Here is a 22,233-nt window from a genome sequence, read left to right on the forward strand (position 1 = left end):
TATTAACTAGCAAATATATATTGAGAAACTATTAAAAAGCAAACACTATGCTGGGGCTAGGGTTATACTGATGGACAACAGGTTATGAAGAAGCATGATAGGCATTAGAAAGAGAAGAGGTTGCTGAAGAAGGCGGTGTTTTGGATGGGAGGAGAGAGACATAGATGTGGCCAAGGGACTCTGAGGAGGTGTGAAATACATGAACATAGCATTTGAGGATGGAAACCAGAATTGGCTAGACTGACATGAGGGAAGACTCTTTAGAAGCTCATGCAATAAACCATGAATTCATTAATTCAATGTAGAACAGTGCTGGGCAAGTTGAGAGAAGGAGGCTGAACCTTTTTTAGACATTATAAGGGAGAGTGGCAGAATGAGGGTGATGTTTGATGAGTGCATGCATATACATGTCATATAAGTAAGCCAAGATAAGGCAGTAATCGTAGAAGTTCAAATGATTTGCAGAGATAAACCGAGTTACGAAATACACATCCACTCCAAAAACACACATATCTACTACATATTAAGTCAATACTAGGAACAGGTAACACTTATCAATGATGTCTTCAATAATTTTTTGGACTTTTCCTGATTATAAAAGTAATACCTGCTGAATATAGAAAATAATAATAATTGGAAAATGCAGAAAAGTATTAAGAAGAAGGTTAAAATTACTTGTTGTCCCGCTACTGAAAAGACCATCACCCCCATAAAGCCAGGCATGGAGTCAGTCTCTGGAGGCACAAGCATGAGGAAATTTCTCTCTCCATTTTGCGAAAAGGCAAGATATCACCATAGGCCTGAAACTTCTCTCCAGTAATATAAACAGCTATTATTAAAATAAGGGAATGAATACATTACCTGCTATCTAGAGAAACTAAGTGCAAATGTTTATGTGTGCCTGTGTTTGAGGTATATGAGTGCATTGGGTGTGTTATATGCACACTTGTTCCCCTTAGTGGTAGGGGAAAACACAGGGCTGTTTGGGCACCAATGACCAGCATCTTCATAAAATATAATGACATAGTCAAGGCAAGTGCCCTGTGACTTCCTTTTATAAAGAATCAGGGAATAGTGAGTACAGGAGCCAAAGGTTTAAGGAAAATGTATTTTGAATACATTTCTGAATTCCCAATTCAGAATTAGGAAATATAATCCATTAACTTGAGCTTTCCTTTCTGAAACTGGGAAAAGACTCTTATTATTGTTCAATTTAAGTGAAGGAGGACTATTGAGTATACCTTTACAGAACCAGGGGTGTGATGGTTAATATATACATCTTGGCTCATTTTGGTCAAATTCTAGATGTTTCTGTGAAGACAATTTTTAGATAAGATTAACAATTAAATCAGTAGACTTTGAGTAAAAGCAGATTATCCTCCATAAAGTGGGTGGGCCTCATCCAATTAGTTGAACACCTCACGGGAAGAAGAGGGAATTCTACCAGCAGACCACCTTTGGATTCAAACTGCAACTCTTCCCTGAGTCTTCAGGCTGCAGGCCTATCTGCAGATTTTGGACTTGCCGAGCCTCCATATTCACATGTGCCAGATTTAGATAGTGATAGATAGGTATCGATCGATGCTATTGGCTCTTTCTCTGGAGAACTCTGATCAGTACAACTGTGTTTAAATATTTATTTTGAGCTCTGGAAGAAGCTGAGGACTACACCACATGTTGTGAAAAGGAACAAAGTGTGTTATAGACATATCTGAATGCCTGCAAGGTGTCCACAGCTGACTTTCACTCCAGGATCAGGGGTCTGTGCTTAGCAGAGGATAAGGTACAGTTTCCAAGGGTACATGCTTACCAAATGGATCATTACCAAGAGTTTCCCTAGAATCTGTATCTCCTCTTCAATTGATTACTCAAACTGCTATTTATGCAGGGAACCTTGGCAGGAAGCAGTCTGAAATATTCCCTAGCAGCCATCTTTAAATAAAGAATTAAGGCTGGAGGCTGTGTTCCCTGCTCTCAAAGAACACAACAACACTTTTCTAACCGACCCACATGAAGAGTGGGATGCTCTGATAAATATGTTTTCCTAGCAAGTTCAGGGCTGATCAGAAACAAGACCTTTTTGTATCAACCTTTATTTTGCAAAATCTTTATCAAGTATAATTATTTCATTTTTTTACTAAAATGTGCTTACCAAAGTAGAAACAATTTAATTTTTCAAAATGGAAGCTCTGGAAAGACCATTAAGTGAGTGATAGACACTTCAGTTCTTCTTACCTACCACTGCTCTCAAATTAACCTATGTTGTAATGTAACCCACGTCTGTTGTTTCACATGTACCTCAAGGCATGATGCCATTCCCAGAGTTAATCACATATTTGTCTACATACAAATCTTTTTATACTAGGGGATCATGAGAGAATTAAGATTGCTTTCCAGTCTTTTAGCTAAGCAAGAGATAACTGATGGGGAAAGGAGAAAACCAAAGGGCCTCCACAGTGCAGGAATCTGAGATCATGGCTACAACCTCATCCCGCACATTGCCCAAACACTGGGAACTTCCTCATTCTTATACAACTTTGTCCATGCTGTTCCTTCTGCCCAGAACAGACTTTACTGTTTTCCTGTCATCTTGAAGTTAAACTCATACCTCAAGACCTAACTCAAATGCTATTTACTCCTCCAAACTTTTTTCAACATCTTTAAACTCTATGAAAGACTAGAATAAAAATGAGTGTGAGCTTAGAAGATACTTAAATTACCAAGATACATAATTAATACATATATATGGTGGTATTTTTCATACACAGGGTCTTTGTTCCCTGCTTTTTCATTGTGGCTATGTACTTTTTTCCCCAGCACACAGCATGTTTTACTGCAGTGATTCTCAAACACCAGACATTCAAATACCAATCACACATTTTTCTTTTTTAGTCATAACTGTTGGTCACTTGTGATAGTATTTACTTACTTAAACAATTTTTTCTTAAATTGATTTTCTAAGAGTTATATATCTGCTTCAAAAACAGTATCACTTGCCTTAAATAGAAGTTATCGTTAAAAATAAATACCATGAAAATAAAACCGTATTGTTAAATTCTGGATAAAATCACTGCATTTTGTTTCATTAAACAAGTCACTTTTCTACCCATCAATGCCCCACCCTTCATTTTTCTTTTTCACTCTCAAGAGAGCTTATGATAGTTTTCCCGTGAAATAGTTTTATTTTTAACATCACTTATTTTCCAGACTTTCATTAAATCAACAAAATGTTTTGAACTCATACCAGAAGCTCAGCTTTGGGACTGCAAGCACGGGGAAGACATTTGCACCCTCACTGAGTTATCATCTTTCTTTCTCCCCTTAGCTCTCTTCCCCTTTTAAAAATTACAGCAAATCAAATATCCAGTTTATTTATTTCAAACAGATGAAAAGATTAAACATCAGTGCATCTTAAAGTACATTTGAATCCAAAGTTTTTCAAAACGCCCCATTCCTCCCAAACACACATTAACCACGAAGCCGTGGCCGTTTCCCCGCAGGCCACTAGGCGGCGCGCACATTTTTTCGATTTCGAAAGAAAGTGCGTATCTAGGTACTACCCCTGAACTTTGGAATTGGTGTCTCCTTTCCCCACTTTCTGTTCAACTTGGGATATTTGTGGCGAGCCCTCAGGTTCTCTCACTCCACTAAACCATCCTCGACCCATGCAATGACTCCTTCCTTGTCTGCCATTATGAAGAATTCTTTCACTCCCCAAACCACAACAGTTTTGCTTTTGACTGTTTTCAGCATTTGCCCTTTTGACATTTTAGAAGAAATAAGATCCAAGTTTAATGTTGAAAAGAGAGCACTGATTTATTTAGTGAGAAGATTTCTTCCCCCTATTACCGTTTTCGCTAGCTGTGGGGAAAATGCTCCTCTAAGGATTTAAAGCAGCTCCTTTGAGCTGAAGATCTTTCTGAGTAATAACAGAGCTCTTTATGAGATCTTTCGGAGCTGACATTGGTGCCCTTGTCAGCAGCACGTTGTATATTTGAGGTCCGGCCTTTTTCTCTGAATTTTACATTCTGACTTAACAAGGCCTTGATTTCAAAAGCTGCAGAATATACTCCCAGACCAACTGTCCTTACAAATCATAATCCAAGACATACATCCAGGAGTTCCTTAATTCTTTGCCTCATGGATGGCCCTAGAACCTTAGACCTCACCCTTTATCTGATCCCAAAGTCCCCTTCCCTCTAAATATCCACCCTGAGCTTTTCTTGGGAGTCAGCAAAGACATGAATGAAATAAATTGTTAGTATATACACACCCTGTTGCCCATAGATATGAAATTGCCTTTTGGATGAGCTCCTCCGAAGTTGACATGGGGACCTCTGGGAACAGGGCTTCAGCAAAAAGAGTGAAGGCTGGGCTTTGCCACCCCTTTCTGTGAATCTCAATCAGCCTGTGCTTTCAAGAGATGAACAACTTTCTTCCCCATTTCTTTCTTTCTTTCTTCCTTTCTCTCTCTTTCTTTCTTTTTTTCTTTAACAGAGGTGTCAGAAGTCTTCTGAGGCTGCAGCTTTATGCAAATACGGTACTCAAGAAGCCGGCTTTAGGGGAGAGTTATTTATATCCCACAGGCATTACACATGCAAAAGGTGAAACTGTGAATCTCTGAATTTCCAGGAGTGGATATTTTCATGATGAACGCATCCTTGCAGTTAGCTATTTTGGTGGTACACAATTCCCATACCTAACTGTCAGATTGTTCTGGGCAGGAGACTACATAATGATCCAGTAATTTTAGACTGACCCTGTATGTTTCTCTCCCAGTGGGACCGAATGACCTGAACTTTTTCTGGGATTAGATTTACTACCACCTTGGTCTGTCTAGTAATAGATACATTTCATTTCTTTTTCTCCTAAACAGCCACAGCTCTCAGTTATTAAAAGGTAATCATGTGGCACATTTATTGCCCCTTTCCCTTTCAGACTGACTCCTGGAATTAACAAAGAAAATGGCTATGTCTCTAGGAATTATTGCCCTGCTCTGTCGCCGGCTCACCCTACCCAGAAATACAGACCATTCTCCACATCGGAGTCTACAATAATCGCTTCAGGAAATTGCTTTCCCTATTGGAAACTGAGAGCTCACATCGGAATGTTTCCACAGCACAGCTGATGATAATTACGACTCACTGAAATTTCAGTTTTCTTTGATTGTGACATAAAAACTGGGACATAAATTAAAACCCAATTATCCTTTAAGGGTAATTGGGGTTATAAAACCAAGAGACTGTGAGTCAGTGTGTCGATATCGCAGGAGCACAATGTCTGATGGAACAATATGTGTTCTGTATCCCAAACAGCCATTCACATGAAATGGTTGAGGATAAGGTGATCTGTGCACAGTGCATACCAAGAGTACATCAGACTGGGTGACAGCCTTGGAGAAATGCAGTGAGCTTCTAGGACATCTTGGAAAGATTAAAATATGTGAAAACTGCAACAGGAACCTCCTGGCCTTCACCTGTGAAGGTGCACAGCGGTAAAGCAAGGCTCTCAGCACCAAGACTCCAGCCAACACCTGAGTGCGCACTTAGAAAGTGTGGTTCTTTCTGCTGGGGCAATAGGTACAGTTCTTTGGTTTAACACAATCTACATCATTATAGTCCACGATAGGATGGACTTTGTTTTTCACAAAGGGCATGATCCACAAAGGCTGCAGAAAAGATTTTTGGTAAATCAAGTCATAAATTAACCGCACGAAAGGAGGCTCATTAAAGGAAGATTTGGATTACTCTTTAAGGACAGGAAGTGCCCACATACCTGTGGCTCCCTACCAAGCCATCTCTTGAAGATGCGTATGTGTATACTCTTCAGATCAAATCCTATCCACCAAAACTTACCAACCACGTACCCCAAACCCTCTCATGACACATTTGTCATTCTGGATTGTCCAAAGAGTTTCACTTCCCTGTCTTTCTAGAGAATTTCTTATTCCCTTTCACGTGCAGTGTTCATATTTTTAAAAGAGTACATACCCACCACATGACAGTGACATTTTCCTTTCTGGCTCTGCCCCTCAGCTGAAAGCTCTTGCAGGGCTTTGACTGTGATGCAAGTGTTGGGCACATAGCAGACACCCACTAAATGATGCTGAATTTAATGCACCATCAAACAGCATAACTCCAGATGTTTAATTCTTCTTTTTGGAAGGTAAACATTGCCATAAGTTATTAACTACACAGAAGACTTGACCAGCCCCAGCTCCCTTTCAAAACCAACCAGGTTTTACTTTGAGGGCACTCACCTCTGCAAACAATTCTCTGGCCACAGGACGACATAAAGGTCCAGACTAGGGTATCCAGCAGAGCTCTGTTTTCAGTTGTTGCGTCAGTCTCATCAAGTCCCCTGAGAATCACGAGAGAGAAACTCAAGGTCCAGGTTATTCCCACCAGCCCTGGGAAACCAAGCTTGGATAGACATCTAGGGAAAGTATTATGTCTGATCTGGGCTTTTGCAACCTTATTTCACATTCCACTTTCTTATCTACTATCTCACAAAACCAAAGAGCAATTGGTACAAACTGTATTGATAAAAGATCAGAACTTGATTCTCAATGGCAAAAGCAAGTATACATTATACATAGCAAAACAGCTGGTTTGGACCATGTTGCCGGCCACTCATCCAGTTGAGGGATTTGAATGACATCATAACCCTTGAGAGGGTATTGCTAGCCAGCTGGTGTTATTTAGAATACACAAAAATTGGAGAAAGAAAACACACACATACACACACACACATACAGGTTCGAGTTATGCAGGAAAAATATGAGCAATGGAAAAGTAGTTTGCCCCTCAGGTGCCCTTCCCCTTGGTGGGGCGGTGGTGGGAGTGGGGCGGTGGGCGGGGGGTGCGTGGGTGGGCGCTGGTGATAGGAAGCCTGGTAGAGAAAGGAAGAAAAAGATTTTATTTGTTTCAATTGGCTTTATAGCTTAGCAAAGTCTTTGCCCTGTCACGGGCAAAAAGCATGAGACAGTGTCCTAAAGGGAGCCAACTGCAATGCTGCCTGCCCCTTTTCTAGGTTCTAGGAAATGAGATCATTCCCCTTGCTTGGCAACTAGGACAAGGGGTCACCCCAGTGCTGTCTTCCAACCTACTTTATCCCAGTCATTTCAGGGTTAAAATTGTGAGGTTTCCTCGGGTGGTTTTTTCCCTTCATTTCTGTTTTTTAATTTTGCATTTGCCCTAGAATATTAAAATGCTTGCCCATCCTCCATTGTATGTTCCTTTAATACCGGTAAGGTGTATTAGCAGATGTGTTGTCTCCATGCCCAGCAGAAAGTTAATCAGAGAACAGATCCTTATTTTCTATGGCAGCATCAGTATATTAATGTCTGCTAACCCTGTCACTAACACACATTCTTTTAAGGGAAAAAAAATGCTTCTGTGCTCTAGTTTTAAAATGCAAAGGTATGATGTTATTTGTCACCATGCCCAAAAAAGTCCTTACTCGATAACTTTGCCAGAAGAGGGAGAGAGAGAGAAGGCAAATGTTCCCCCAGCTGTTTCCTGTCTACAGTGTCTGTGTTTTGTAGATAAATGTGAGGATTTTCTCTAAATCCCTCTTCTGTTTGCTAAATCTCACTGTCACTGCTAAATTCAGAGCAGATAGAGCCTGCGCAATGGAATAAAGTCCTCAAAATTGAAATGTGACATTGCTCTCCACATCTCCCATCTCTCTGGATTTCTTTTTGCCTCATTATTCCTGCTAACCAATTCATTTCCAGACTTTGCACTTCAGAAGCAATGGGAAAAATCAGCAGTCTTCCAACCCAATTATTTAAGTGCTGCTTTTGTGATTTCTTGAAGGTAAATATTTCTTACTCTTTGAAGTCATTGGGGGAATTTTCTTTAAATTGTGTACTGTTTGCTTCTGCCTAGAAATGTTATTCACTTTAGAATTTTCATTGTTTCGGAACTGGGAGTTATTTATAAATTGCTGAATATGCAATTCTGTGGGATCTGAAAAACTAGCTCCGGGGAGATGGATGCTTTTACACAGATATCTGTATGAGTAGAAACTATTGCAAGGTACTTATGCTAAATCCTCCACTCCTGCAGGGCTTCCGTGGTATCATTATAGACGATTCCTTTAAATCCTGTCTATGGTTAAGGGCTACAGAGCATGGATATGAACTTTTGGATTTTTTTTTTTTTTTGCAGGTGCAGATGTTTTATTTTTAAGACCGTGTTCGTGTGTATGCATGTGTGTGTGTGTGTATGTGTGTGTGTGTGTGTGTGTTTTAAGTTGTCAGGACTTTTTATTACAAGCATGCTACATATGAAGAGTTCCCTTTTAGGTGATGTTAAAGCTTTTAAATATGATCTTTGGAGCTAAGGTCCCAGAACTTTCTGAACTTCTGCCCAGAGAGTCAAAGTTACAGCGAAGTTTAATATGCTCTTCTGAAACAGAACTTGACAACTCTTGCTGACCCTGCATTTTTGTATGATTTAAACAAATGCATGCTGTATATATGGAAAGCGGAAACTTTCTAGCAACCGCATGTCCAAGTTTTCTCTTTGGAAAGGGACTTTCGTAGGTGAAGTTTGGACTTGGGATTTTGTGTTGTAAAACTCTGATTTTTATACTCGGTGTTGTAAAGTCTCTTTAGGTAAATTTGGCTGCTGCTGTTAATGCCAACTTCTCGTTTCCAATCACTGGCCCTAGTTCAAGTTTCCATTCTCAGCAAAATTATATCCTTCAAGACTTGTGTTTTTCCAGTTTGCAAGCATTTTTAAGCCGCTGTCACTGGCTCCTCAGTGCAATTGCCTAAGAGCTCAATTCATAAAACGTCCCTGCCAGTTAGTACAGCATTCATTCGCTGCTTTCAAATACTCCACCACTAGGATTTTTCTTAGTCAAGTAAGTGGCTTAGGAGTTAAGAATACATCTTTGTCGGGCACCTGATTCTGCTACCTTCCAGTTGCCAAGACACATGCTGACTATCTTGCTTTTTAAAAGAAATGAATTCTCTCTATATACTGTATACTATACTATATTTATAATATACATATGTGGTCTGACAGCTCAGGTTTTTGTCTCCCTACTTAGGTGATCGTAAAAGGTGTTGTTGAGTGTTATCTCTGTATTGCTTACAAGTTTGGAAAACTGTCTCCAAATGAACTTTTCAGAAATAGTACTAGCAATGTTGTTGCTTTTCCCCTGTACCTGGAGCAAGAAGTGGCTTGAGGGAGCTGCATGGTCCTTCATATGTAATTCAATTAAGTAAAGGTGTCTTGCCTAGAGGCAGAACTCACAAGCTGATTGTACTGTGAGTCTCAAGATATTTGTAAGTGTTTGGTTCAGAGGGAAGGGGGTAAGGCAGAAGATTGGAGCTTGGGATCCCTGTTCTGAGCAGCTACAATAGGCACACAATGTAAATTGGTGCCTTGAGCTGGCGGGGAGTGGGTGGGTGGGGTAAGGGGTAAAAGGGGGAGTTGAGGGGGGAAGATGGACTCAAATCCCAGCTGTGCAATTTGTTCATTGTTTGAATGGACAAAAGGCAGTTTACCCAGACTAATGGCATACCTGCCTGGGTCTCCAAATGTAACTAGATGCTTTCACAAACCCCACCCACAAAGCAACACATGTTTTTAAGTCCTCAGTTTTCTATTCACATCAGCTTCATAACACCCACCCTGACCTGCTGTAAAAGATCTGGAACACACAAAAAATGGTTACACCTACAGTGAGTATTTTCTTATGACTATTGCCCTTAAATTTTGCTGGGCATTTTCCTTGTAACCCGGACATCTGGAATCAATTGATATTCCATTTACTTAAGATAAAAAAGAAAGGGCTCTTAGATTTTGAAATTGTGAATGATTTTTGAGAAACAGTGCTCTGAATTCTTTTTTTCTTTTTTTTTTTTTTCTCTTCTCCTTCTGGTTCTTCCTTCTTTTCTCTCTCTATCTTTCCTTTCTCTCTCTTTGTTTCTTTGGTGCCTGGCAAAATAGACGAACAAGAAAAGAACGGACATATGGGGCCACTTGTTTCAAACTTTTAACCCCTAAGCAAGTTTGTTATTGCTTTCTTTGGGGGGAACATAAGTGATAAAATTCTCTGGTTCTCTGTGGGTGTGCTGGACTGTTCCCTGAACTAAAGGAAAATGCAGAGGAGGTTTTCTCTTATCCTAGAACTGTAAGTGCTGATATTTATCTAACAACATAACTCAGCAAAATAGAAAGAAAAAGAAAAAAAAAATTATAAAAAATAAATCTATATTTTGAAGCGCCAGTGGTCTATATGTGAGAACTTATATGTGTTATGCCAGAAATAACTATGTAAAATATAGTTCTGACATCTCACGGAGTTCTTAATTCACTAAGTCTACATCTTTCCATGGATTTCACGAGAACTGAAGAACTTCAAGCCATCTGCAGTTACAGGTGCTTAGCCTTCAGCATTACTATGAACTCAACAAAGAAGGGAGGGATGGAGAAATAAGATTGGCAGAATAGCATGCATTCTAGAACTGGCCCATTGCCAGAGTGTAGGGTATGTTCCATAAGATCAACTCGGAGTTTGCTCTTTTGAAAAAGGCAATGAAATCCAGATAGGTTGGAACGGTTTCGATTTCCACTGGAAATACTGAAGGGGAAAACCCCCACCAATTATTTTTTAACTAAAAAAAAAAAAATGCAGATGGGATGAGAATCTGTTTCTATCAGTCTTGGTGGCTTTGGCTATGTGGGGGTAGAGGGTTTCCATGTAGAGGTTCTATTGAGAAAATGGAAGAAGTGTTCAGTTGAGCTTTTACCTCCTCTTCTATTTTATGTCCATTATTTATGATGGTTTGCAAATGGAGGGCACTTTTCATCTTAAACTCTTTTCCAAGCATTAACTAAGTATTTATGTTGTGTTAACGAGAGTCAGGGATTTAAGGGTTTCCCCCCCCCCCCCCCAGTTGCTGAGCTGAAGGTCTGGCCACAAAAATGGAAATCTTAATTAAAATGATGGAGCAAACTCTGCCACTGATGTAGAGAGCCATTAGGTTCCGAGTTCATGGAGGCCAGGAAGGCAAATGACTGAGTCTGTTTCACCAAAAGGGTTGGAGTTGAATGGGCCTGCCACTACTGTGAGGTTCAGGAAAGCCTCTTTTTATAATGATCGCTTCCAGCGTAACTCCATGACCTTTTTGATAAGGTCCCTTGCTTTCATCCGGTCAATGCTTCTTCCAAGACCACTGAAAGTAAATGCATCTGAGGGAAGTGAAGCTACTCACCTTGGGAGGCTTCCTGGAAGAAGCCACATCTCTGTGCCACAAGGAGCGATATGGAAAAGTTAGTGATCACCTTAGCGACCGTAGCGTTGTTTCTACTACTTTGAGAGAGGATGAAGCCCTAAGCCACAGAAATTCTGCCTTCAGCCAGTCTGCTATTTGGCTATTAAGGGGTTCCCTCAATATATTTTGCCATAAAATGGTTACAGAAACACATAAGTCCCTCTAAGACATAAAGTCAGAATTCCTGTGACAGAAAAAAAAAAATCTTTTGCAGGTTTTGAGCCCAATACCCTGTTCATGGAAGGCAATCTCTCCGCATATGTTGATTTGATATTTTACTTGACACAAAGGGCTTTAGAATACAGAAGATGTAGGGTCTACTTAGCATGAACCAATTTCATTCCTAAATCCTATTTTTCCTGTTTCTGGTTTTTGTTTTGTTTTGTTTTGTTTTGTTTTCACTTCCACTTTTGGTCTTGTTAACTGCTGATATTCCCCAGGTAAGAAATTGTTCTGCTTCTCTGTCTTCCTCTCTGTCTCTGTTTCTCTCTTTCTCTCTCTCATTAAGTGAAAAAGCAAAAAACAAAAAACAAAAACAAAAACAAAACCCTGCAGGGACATCTGGGTGGCTCAGTCAGTTAAGCCACTGCCTTTGGCTGAGGTCATGATCCCAGGGTTCTGGGATCGAGTTCCACATCAGGCTCCTTGTCCAAGACGGAGCCTGCTTCTCTCTCTGCCTCTGCCTGCCACTCTGCCCACTTGTGCTCTTGCTCTCTCTCTCTCTCTCTGACAAATAAATAAATAAAAATCTAAAAAAAAAAAAAAGACCTATAATGACATATAACATTTTCTCAAAGACTTTTTTATGCACAGTAAATTATCTTTAATCAGTAGCTGTAAAATGATGTTCTAGTTAACTTAATATTCTGGTCCATAATGAATGCCTATGCCATCTGTGGATGACAATCTTTAGAGAATTTTAATTAATAAAATGTATTTGGCCCCAAATCTGGAATGAGCATAGTTTAACCTTTGATAATTCAAAAGGTTTATCAGGATCTCCGAGTGCTATAGGATTCTACTGCGATAAGAGCATTTTTCACTTACATAGTAAATGTTTCTAGATATTTTATCTCATTGAATTGCAATGGAACTTGTAAAGAAGAGTTCGGTGAAGTCCAGAGTGGCAAGGGGGTTAAACACAGGTTGTTTGATGCCAAGCCATGCTCAGTTCACACCACCCTGTGGTCTGTCATGCACTCTATTGCAATTCAGTGCAGGGTAGTTCTGACTAATGGCAATAATGGAATGCTAGGGCTGATACACATTTGCCTCACCCCCACTGCCCTTGCAAGGACCAAGGAGGAAACATGACCATCCTTCTATTTTTTTGGCAGGTAAAGTTGCACATCATGTCCTCCTCTCATCTCTTCTACCTGGCCCTGTGCTTGCTCACCTTCACCAGCTCCGCGACAGCTGGACCAGAGACGCTCTGTGGGGCTGAACTGGTGGATGCTCTTCAGTTCGTGTGTGGAGACAGGGGTTTTTATTTCAGTAAGTAGCCCCCCCTCTCACTGCTCTGTGGATTTACAACCACAGGGAGTGTGTGAATAACTGAGTGACTGCCCATGGCTGGCAGCTGTCCTCCGCCTCTGAGATTCCTCACCTTAAACTAAGCCTAGTGTTTCAGCGGGGCTGTGGCAGGTTTTGCAGATTTAGGATGGAATTTTCCTCCTTAGCAGTTCGTCTTTTAACTACTTCCTGCGGAGCTTTCCCAAAATTATTGTACTCTACCCTCACTATCCCTTTCCTTTCAGTGAAAGGAAGGGACAGAATGACCCTGGGGAATTGAGGTTTTTGTTTTTGACCTCTGTGGGTGCCCATATAAACATATGGAAACATCGAGGCCTGTTTTAAGCGCTAGGTAATTCAGAGTAAAATAGTAAGGTGGACTGGGAGAAAGAATTAAGGGGCAAATCCCAGATGTCACCATGTAATACAAAAGCACCAGGGAAAGAAGGTGAACTTTGCTCAAAGGCACATTTGCAAAAACACAGCCACTCTCTAGATGCAAAGTGAAATGCCATATTAATTTGTCCTCTATGCAAATTGACCTTGATGTTTTGTTATTGCCTTCCTTTGACTTAGCTTTTCTCTGGGACTCTCCTGTGATATCTCCATCTGGAAAAGGGTTTCTGACAATTGTGGGGTTACTTATCCTATAAGTAGGTCTCCGGTGATTAAAAAGCTGACAGTCAATAAAAAATAGACAACCCAGTCAATGTTTGCAAGTAATAAACACAAACATAAGTCAATGTTGCCTGGGGGAAATGAGCACTTACAGAATCTACCTCAGAGGCATCTATTTTATTGTATAATAGATCTTATTATCCTTATTGTATAGGACAGTGAAAGATTCAAAGCCAATTGCTCATTCTATATAATTATTAAGAATTTTAGAGAGTTCCAGGAAACTGATGTTCAGGTCCTCAGTGAGCATGAATCATTCTTAGAGGTTCATTATCACTCAAGTGTAGACAGCTTACCTCAGTTGCCCACTAAGTTTTGAATAGCTCCTCTGATGACTCACACACTTCAAGTCTTTCTCATCTTCTTCCTAGGGAAGGTGGTGTGTGCCTATGCGTGTGTGCAGTGTATGCACAAGTGTGAGCATGTGGGGGGGGGGCTGTATAGAGCAGTCTGGGATGAGTCGGGGAGATGGGAAGGGAGAAGACAATGGGGGACTGATGATTTGTACTCACCATAGATTTGGCAACAAATAGTCTTTAAACAACTAGTGACCGAGAATGAGAAGTGCTACCTGAATGGGCAAACATCCTTCTCTGTTTCCAGCTAATGCTTTAATAGAGTGAATTCATTTATTTTTCTGGCAATAAAGAAATTCTATCCAGTTCTCTATTGTAGGGTACATGAATAAGTTCATTGGGTGAGTACTTTTCAAATAGCAGACTTCTTTTACCTTTGAAATATATAATGAAAGGCAAATGTGTTACATCATCACCACCCAATGATGAGATGTCATTATTCTTTACTTTGCTGCTACTGATCCACATATAAAAAAATGAATAAGTAATTCTCCCATATTATGTCCCAGAGGATTTTTTTTTTTTGCCTTGATAATCTGTTTGTGAAATTTCCTTTGATCCAAGGATCAAGGTAACTGCCAAGCCTACAATTGTCTTCTGTTATGTGCCAGGATGAATTGTCTTGTTCAACTTGATGTGTTCCAGGATTTCCATGTAGAGGCAAGAAAACTGGATCATTCTGTGCCTGTGATGTTTGCATTAGATAATGAAAAATGGGAATATAAATGATAATTTGGTCTCAAGTAACCATATAATACTGATATATGTGCACACAGATGGTTAAGAGTATTGGACAACTAAGATGAAAATCAATTTCAAGTCACCAAAAAGGTTCTTTTATTGTTACTACAATGATCAAATTTTAGCAAATATTTTTTGATTCCATTCTAATAACTTGAAAGGAAAAGGTTATATACAGCAGCTTTTGATGTTTAGGGTATGACATTGGATCGAAAATGGTTTCATAGATCGCTGCGATTGTTGTCAGTATTGTCACTGAGACTATGTTTCATAAATTCTGTCTTATAGTATTCCATGACTTACATATTTTATTTGTCTGACATAGACCAAAATTATTCTTTTTAACTTTCTAGTGAATTGGACAATCTTTTCTGCCCAAAAGAAGTTAACCCCTTTAAATTTTTAAATTCTAAACATCAATGTAACATCTGCTATATGTCAGACATTGTACTAGGCATGAATGAGATGCCTAGAAATGAATGAGAAATTGACTTTACTTTCAAAGAACTTATAGTCTAGTTAGGAGATTAAAAAAACACACATAAGTATTTTCAAGTGTCGTAAGAGGAAAATAATCATAGGAGAATAGATTATAGTTCTTTATCCTTTTCCTGAATATTTTGTCCCATTTGAAATCACCTAACCAGGATCTACCCTCTCAATGGGCTCCTTGATGCCATAGACTGTTTATTTACCATGGAATCCCAGTATCTAGCTCAATGCCTGGCTGAGATAGTAGAGTCTCATATCTGATCACTGAACTGACAAGCTTGAATTAAGTTGTATCCAACTGAATCCAGTTGAATGGAATGGAATTACTTATTTGGGATCTTAGTCTTCAGAACCATAAAGAATTAGGTTTGTCAAGTACTTTGGATAATTCCTGACTCCTACTTACCCAGCTGTTGGATAAAATTGTTTTTCTTTTATTCGACTGAATATGGTGGATACTAACAATGACTTAGAGTCTGCATTTTGGTCATAATCCTTAAGCCTACATTGATGGTCTGTTTTGTGTCTGAGCCAATTATTCTAACAAGCATTAACTGTTTTCAACAAATTTTATTAAGTTTCCTTTTTGTCCCCTGAGATTTAGTGTTTGTGGAGAAGTCAGCTCTAAGCATTTATGGGTCTTTGTGATACTTTTTAGAGGAAAGCAGTGTTCTTCACCTCTGTTCTCTGTTAGTTGACTCTTTTCATTGTTTTTACTTGCAAAGTTTTATTGTGGTTGTACCTTTTATTTTAAGCTGCTTCAAATCCATTTTGAAAATATAGTTTTGTTGTTGTTTTCTTTTTTAAGAGTGGAAAGCAGTTTCTGATCTTCGTTTAAAATTCAAATATCTAAAAGAAAATTGCCTCAATATGTATCTTTTTTGTCAGGTCAGAATGTTTAAGAAGGGGAGTTTTTTTTTTTTAACCTGTTAGAAACAGAACAGTTCTGAATAAAAGAAAAAATTAATGTTTACTTTGTGTAGACTGACCCAGTGTGTGAATGAGCTCATATTTCTCTATAAGCACAAGTTCCACTACAACATAGTGGAGGCAACCTTCTAGATTATCTATTTTGTGAACAATTTTTCTAGCATAAGTAGAACAGTTCCTCTATAATTAATGCAGCTTCCCCAGACATTTTATGAAATGAAAGTTCCAATGAAGAGCTAATTACTTATTCTTCCCTATGCATCGTAGTAAGAGAAGGTATCAGCCAGTCTTGTGCTCTCACAGTCCTGGGAGAAAAATGGTGGCGTAATGAAGTGGCACATTGGGAAAGAGCTAGCTATTATCTCGCCAGATTGATGGAGCCCTCATAGAGGAGGGTTTGTTATAACCTCATTTTGCATGAAACATAGCAAGAGGAAAAGAGCTTCAAGTGAAAAAGAAGAAGTTAAGCTTGCCATAGATATAATTTTTTGACAGTCATGGTGATTAAACATTTTAACATGTACTTTAGGGGCTTGTGGAATTTCTCTCTTTGGAGATACTTAAAAATTTGACAGACAACCAACCATCTTGGATGGTTTCAATTAAGAGCAACCAAGAGAAAGGAAGTTTCTGGGGTGCTTTTTAGTTTTAAGAGTCTATAAACAGTCCCTTAAATAAACTGTATATGCTTTACCTCAGTGGTCTGGGAAAAAGGAGAAGTAAATCAATTAGAAAAAAAAAGTTGGATATCCTTTCAGCTATTCCAGATTTATAGGTTTTGTAAAACATGGTTCCAATGCATAGTTATTAAGAACAGGTCTGAATAAAATAAGGCCATTCTTCATGTGTTAAAACATACTGCTTTATAGAGTTTAAGTGAAACTTTGCAATGAAATTCATGGTTATTGATTGTAATAACCTTCCTAGATCTAGGTATTATTATTAACTCAGGCTTGTTTCATTTGAGATATAGTGTTCAGAAAACTGCTCCCAGACCTGTCACTCATTAGCTGTATGACTTTGGCAGGCATTTAAACTTCCTGTCAAAATGCCCTTGTCCATAAAACAAGGGGATTTTGTTAAAGCAAATGACTTCTTCTAATTTTAACAGACTCATCGTCCAGGTTGTAATGAGCAAGGATTTGGTGCTATTCGGGAAAGTCAAACCTTAAATTTAAGTAGTGACCAAAGAACATTTAGTGTTCTTTATCTTACCTAAAGAGTTTCTGTTTGCCCCCAAAGATAGAAGATCCCAGTACTTAAAGAAAGAGTAGCCAGCTTCTTTGTTTTGCTTTATTTTGTTTTAAGCTGGATTTCAACCCCTCAGGAATGGAACGGAAGCTCAGACATGACCAAATACATGAAGGTCATCTAACCAAAAGAGCACATGCCTCATGCAAGCAGATTGCTGTGTTTCTTCGTGAGGAACGACCGGCTGACAGTTCTCATCTTTACATTTTCTCACTCTCTTGGATGTGAGAACAAGGGAGTAGGTCAGTTTAAACCAGAAGGGGCAAATAAGAATCTATAGCCTTCTAAATCTTGACCAACCTCCTTTTGCCAGGCCTATTGAAACAGCCTTTCCAATTAAAGAAGGGAGTATATAGTTCAGGGCATTCAAACCTATACACCATTAGCATTGCTTTGAGTGGGGCTGGGGTTGAGCCACACCATTTGTATTCCATGGCTTGGTACCCCTTAGATGGCCAGCCATGCATTTGTATGACAGCTGGTCAAAATTAAGGGTACAGTCTCTGGCTGTGGAGCTTTTCTCTTTGAAATTATTTGGCACATGTGGGGTTTGACCTTATGGCCCTGCTCGCATTAGCACCACTAAGTTACTAGGCCACAGATATTCTTAAAGAAAAGTAATGAGTTTTTTGTATTGATGCTAAATGCTTGCTATGACTCTTTAAATATGCCCAAGAGGACCAGTCTATGCAAACAAAGGACCACTTAAAAAGTGATAGTTTCTATGAGAAATTAGAAGATAATTTGCATTTTTCTGACATTTTAATATTCTTTAAAATTATCTCCCTGATGGAGAATTAAAAGAAGCAGAAGAGTGAAGGGTTCTGGACCAAGAGCATGGTCTCTACTGCCAAGAATTCAGAGTTTGAATTCTAGTTTACTTGGTGGGTGGCCTTGAGCAAACTACTTAACCTCTTTGTTCCTCAATTCCTCATCTGTAAAATGGGGCCTACCTCATAGAACTGGTGTTAGGATTAAAGGAATTAATGTATTAGGACATATTAACTTAGAATACAGCCTGGCACAGAGTAAGCACCATGCACATGTTAGCCATACTTATTTACTTTCTTGTGGAGTCAGTTGCAGAGTCTATTGCAAAGGTTGAGGTATCTGAACAGCCCAATTAGTTAGACACTCATTTTCTCTCCTTAGGGGTAGCTGATAAAACCCATTATTAGTAGTAATAGCAGTATGAATAGAAAGAAGAATGTCTTATGTTTGACTAGTATATTTACTTTTTCAAAATTCGCTTGTATCAGCTCTCTCACTTTGGTTTTATCCCTGGAAGGGGAAGAATTATTGCTTCACTGGACAAATTAGAATTGTGAGACACGGAGATTTTGTGACTTACCTCATTGGACAGATCTAGAACAAAAGTCAAGGTCTCTTGTCTCCAAGAAGCATGTTCATTTGGCAATTTACATTGTTTAGAGGCCCAAAATGTTATGCCATAGGGAGATGCTTCCAAAAATCCCATCCTCTTCTGAGAGAGAGTAACACAGTTGATTCTGAACACTTCTTTGAAAGGAGGCATGAGGGAGATATTCAAGTGATGACCCTACATTTTATCTTACAGAAAAATTTAGGAAATACTAATTGAATATCTTCAGGGTGCCCAAGCAAATCTTTGATTAGGGGCTGTTGCTGTTCAAGAGACTGGACCCCATTCAGGGTGAATACTGCAGCTCACCTGTGAGCACCAGGATATGCAGTACAATCCGGGGGAGCTCTTCTTCTGGACAACTTCACGTTTTCTTCCATCTCTGCCAGCAAATGTCAAGTGCCTCATTTCTTGCAGCTCTTAGTTCTGTTGTTTTTTTTCTCAAAGACCAACTGAAAAAGGGCTGTTTGTTTGGACTGGGAATCTTTCTCTGGGTGTTATGGAAGAGAGGTGGTAAAGGAGAGGTGATCACAAGGTGCCATAATCCAGATAGTGTGCCAAGCAGAAAGAGACTTCTCCAGCTTGACGATGGGAGGAGTTATAAGACAGCCTGGGGTTTGGATGTAAGGCTTTCACCTGTGCAGATACCATTCAACCAGCTGTTTGACACTGTTGGTTTTGGATGTATTGTTTCTTAAGTGGCTAGTGAGTTAGGCACTTTGGAGCCAGAAGACAGTCTTGGTATTTTTCAAATTCCCTGGGCTACCATATGCCTTTTCCAGACATCATGTACCATGCCAGCCTTCCTCAGAGCCTCTGTAAAGAGCCGACCTCACCCCTCTAGAAGCCTTCCTTCCCATTTCACAGCCTATAACAAAAAAATCAGACCCTGGAAAGAAGTAAAAGATCTCTCTCAAGTAGATTTCTCATTGTTCTCAATAATGGGCTACAAAGCCTTTGCTCTCTCATGCAGCCAGATGTCTTTGACAACCATGGTGGCAAAAAAATTGTTCTTGCCCAGAGCTGCTGCCCAGGCAGAGTTCCATCCTACACCTCTCTCTGAAACATCAGCAAGCTCTTACATCACAAATAATTACCTTTAGTTGCCTGGAAAGTTCAAATCTTCAGGCCTTATTAGCTGTTAGACTAAGAAGATGACAACACAGCATTTTGTTTGTCTTTATCTATATGCAACATCATGTTTAAAAGAGCAAGAGCTGTTATTTGACGTGTGATTCCTTAAATGCAGTAAGTTGTAGGCCATTTAATGCATTGTTTATTCTCCACATTGGCTAAAGCCACTTAAAGAAGCACTTGGCAAGCTCTGGCTTTTCATTCTTGGCATAGCTGCCCCTCTTACTTTTTCACTGAACCTTAAATACCAAGAAAACCCTTCACTTACTTTATATCTGGCATATTGCTTTATACAATTGGCCAGAACTTTTGCATGTGGCCCTCTGCATTTGTCTTAGGGTAATTAATGGCTTTGCAATATTTGCAATATTTGATCAGCAGCAGCATGGACACAAAGAAAAATTGTGCAACCCATAGAGACCACACACTCTTTTAAATTAAAACCTTTTGCATTTAATGCTCAGGCATACTGCAGGATAGGGTTTCCATGCAAAAAAAAAAAAAGTGCCATGCTGAAGCATCTGGAAAGACACCCAAGGACCTGATTATTGATTAAGTATATATCTCTCTAGTATCTTCTTAAAAATACCTGATTATTCAAAGGAAGTAAAATTAAAGACTGCTACAAGGTTGGAACCCTTTGAAAAATAGTCATACATCAAGAATGAAACTCATAGAGAGGTGACATGTCCAAGGTCACACTGTTACTTAGTGACAGAAATAGAAAAAGGTACTATTGATTCTCTTTTCTGATTCCAATGTGGTGTTTGTCTTTCGGCAGCAATGAACCGTGCCTATGTCAAAGTTACCCGGTAAATTAAAATGGGCTGGGACAGGCCTCCAACCAGGCTCACCGAAATGAATATAGACCTTGGTGGCTCTCTTATTCCAGTAAACTCACCTGAAACTTAAGTTTAACACTTTCCCTTGGTGTAGAAATTTGCACAAACTAAAGTAATTCCTTGCCTGTTTCTTATACATTACACAAAATCTTCAGATGTGCTTTAGGCATTCCAAGTCCACTTAAGGTCATAATTTAGACTATTATTGTATATTATATTATTCTGACTCTTTGGTCACTCTCTCCAATGTCAACTTGGGTAGAGCTGCTTTGGAATGACTTAGCAAAGCTGTGCTCTTGGAAAATCTGAAACAGTCTGACGAGTTGTTGGATCAGCTTTTTTTCTGGAGATTTCTCTGACAGCCCCAGGCCAAAAGAAATTTACACCTGATTTTTTTGCAGACTTCCAGGCAAATGCTCTATGAATCTCTTCAGACTTTTTTCTTTAACTGTGGTCTTTATGAGCTATTAAAAGGTTATTGGAGTGGTCTTTTTAAACTTTGAAATCGGGTTAGTCATAGAGTCAATTCTATGAATATTGCTGGGAAGATGGTACTGCCTCTGTGCCATTTACCCTGATGAAATGGCTCTTTCATCAGAGGCAAGTGATTAAGAAAGTCTGCAATGAGCCAACGCACATGCAGCCAACTCCTGATTATCTACGAAACTGGGGAAAGGAGCACCAAGAGTTAGAATTCTGGATTAAACTGATTTGAGGACACTATAGATTTTGGCCTCCTCACTTCTCCTTCTTCACTGCCCCAGCTCCAGCCCCTTTGTGAGGCAAAGGGGCATGTTTTTAAATCCTATTTTATTCTCATACTCCCCACTCACCTCCCCCAGCAGTGTCATTGGCAACAGTTTGTCAACCTCAACACTATTGACATTTTGGGCCAGGTAACTTTCTACTGGGGGAGGGGAGTTCTTCTGTGCATTGTGAATGTTTAGCACCAGACTTGGCTACTACCCTCTGGATGCTAGTATCCTTCCTCTGAGTCATGACAATCAAAAGCATCTCAACATTGCCTGATCCCCCCAGGGTAAGGGTGTGGAATCACCCTTAGTTGAGAACTACTGGACTAGAGGTCTCCAGAAGAGAAGCAACTAGAGGGATGGGAAAGCCATGAGTGAAAGAAACAGAAAAGCTAATTATCAGTCACTGGTTAATCAGGAGCTTATGTTCCATTGCCCAGAGTAAACAATGAGAACATTCACTGTGGCTTTGAAAACTTTTTCTGAAATTAAAAAGCTCTTCCTATAGGCTATGTAGAAGTTATTTGTAGGCACTCCTTTTTGTGTTATAGCTATGGAACTCATTTATTTTAGTGACAGCAGTAAAGGATGGTAGAAATGGTATAAAGCAAAACTTTGTGCTTAGAAATAGGATAATAAAAAAAAATAAATATGATAATGACCACTGGAGCAAATGAAAAAGAAGACCATTATCTATGACCTCAATATTTATGGCATTTTCCTTCTTAGTCATATAATAAATAGCTGTCAATATCCCATAAGTGAAAAAGCCTGACTGAAATATGGTAGCCACAATTTTTCTTTCTTTCTGTGTCTTTCCGATCTAAATATCATCAGAGGTATTTTATTGCCCAGAAACAGCCCCAGC

At 39.4% G+C, this 22,233-nt stretch overlaps 1 protein-coding gene across 3 annotated transcripts in view; it reads left to right on the forward strand.

Moving 5' to 3' along the window:
- The first annotated feature begins 7,561 nt into the window (after positions 1-7,561).
- IGF1 (insulin like growth factor 1) overlaps positions 7,562-22,233 on the forward strand; it is a 78,956-nt gene continuing 64,284 nt past the window's right edge. For all 3 annotated transcript variants that reach the window (XM_046013467.1, XM_046013468.1, XM_046013466.1), the window contains exons 1-2: positions 7,562-7,820; positions 12,634-12,790. In XM_046013467.1, the coding sequence (XP_045869423.1) occupies positions 7,758-7,820; positions 12,634-12,790 (220 nt within the window). In that variant the 5' untranslated portion in view covers positions 7,562-7,757. The remainder of the gene's footprint in view (positions 7,821-12,633; positions 12,791-22,233) is intronic.

This window comes from Meles meles, chromosome 7, assembly GCF_922984935.1.
Source record: "Meles meles chromosome 7, mMelMel3.1 paternal haplotype, whole genome shotgun sequence".
Taxonomy (NCBI): Eukaryota; Metazoa; Chordata; class Mammalia; order Carnivora; family Mustelidae; genus Meles; species Meles meles.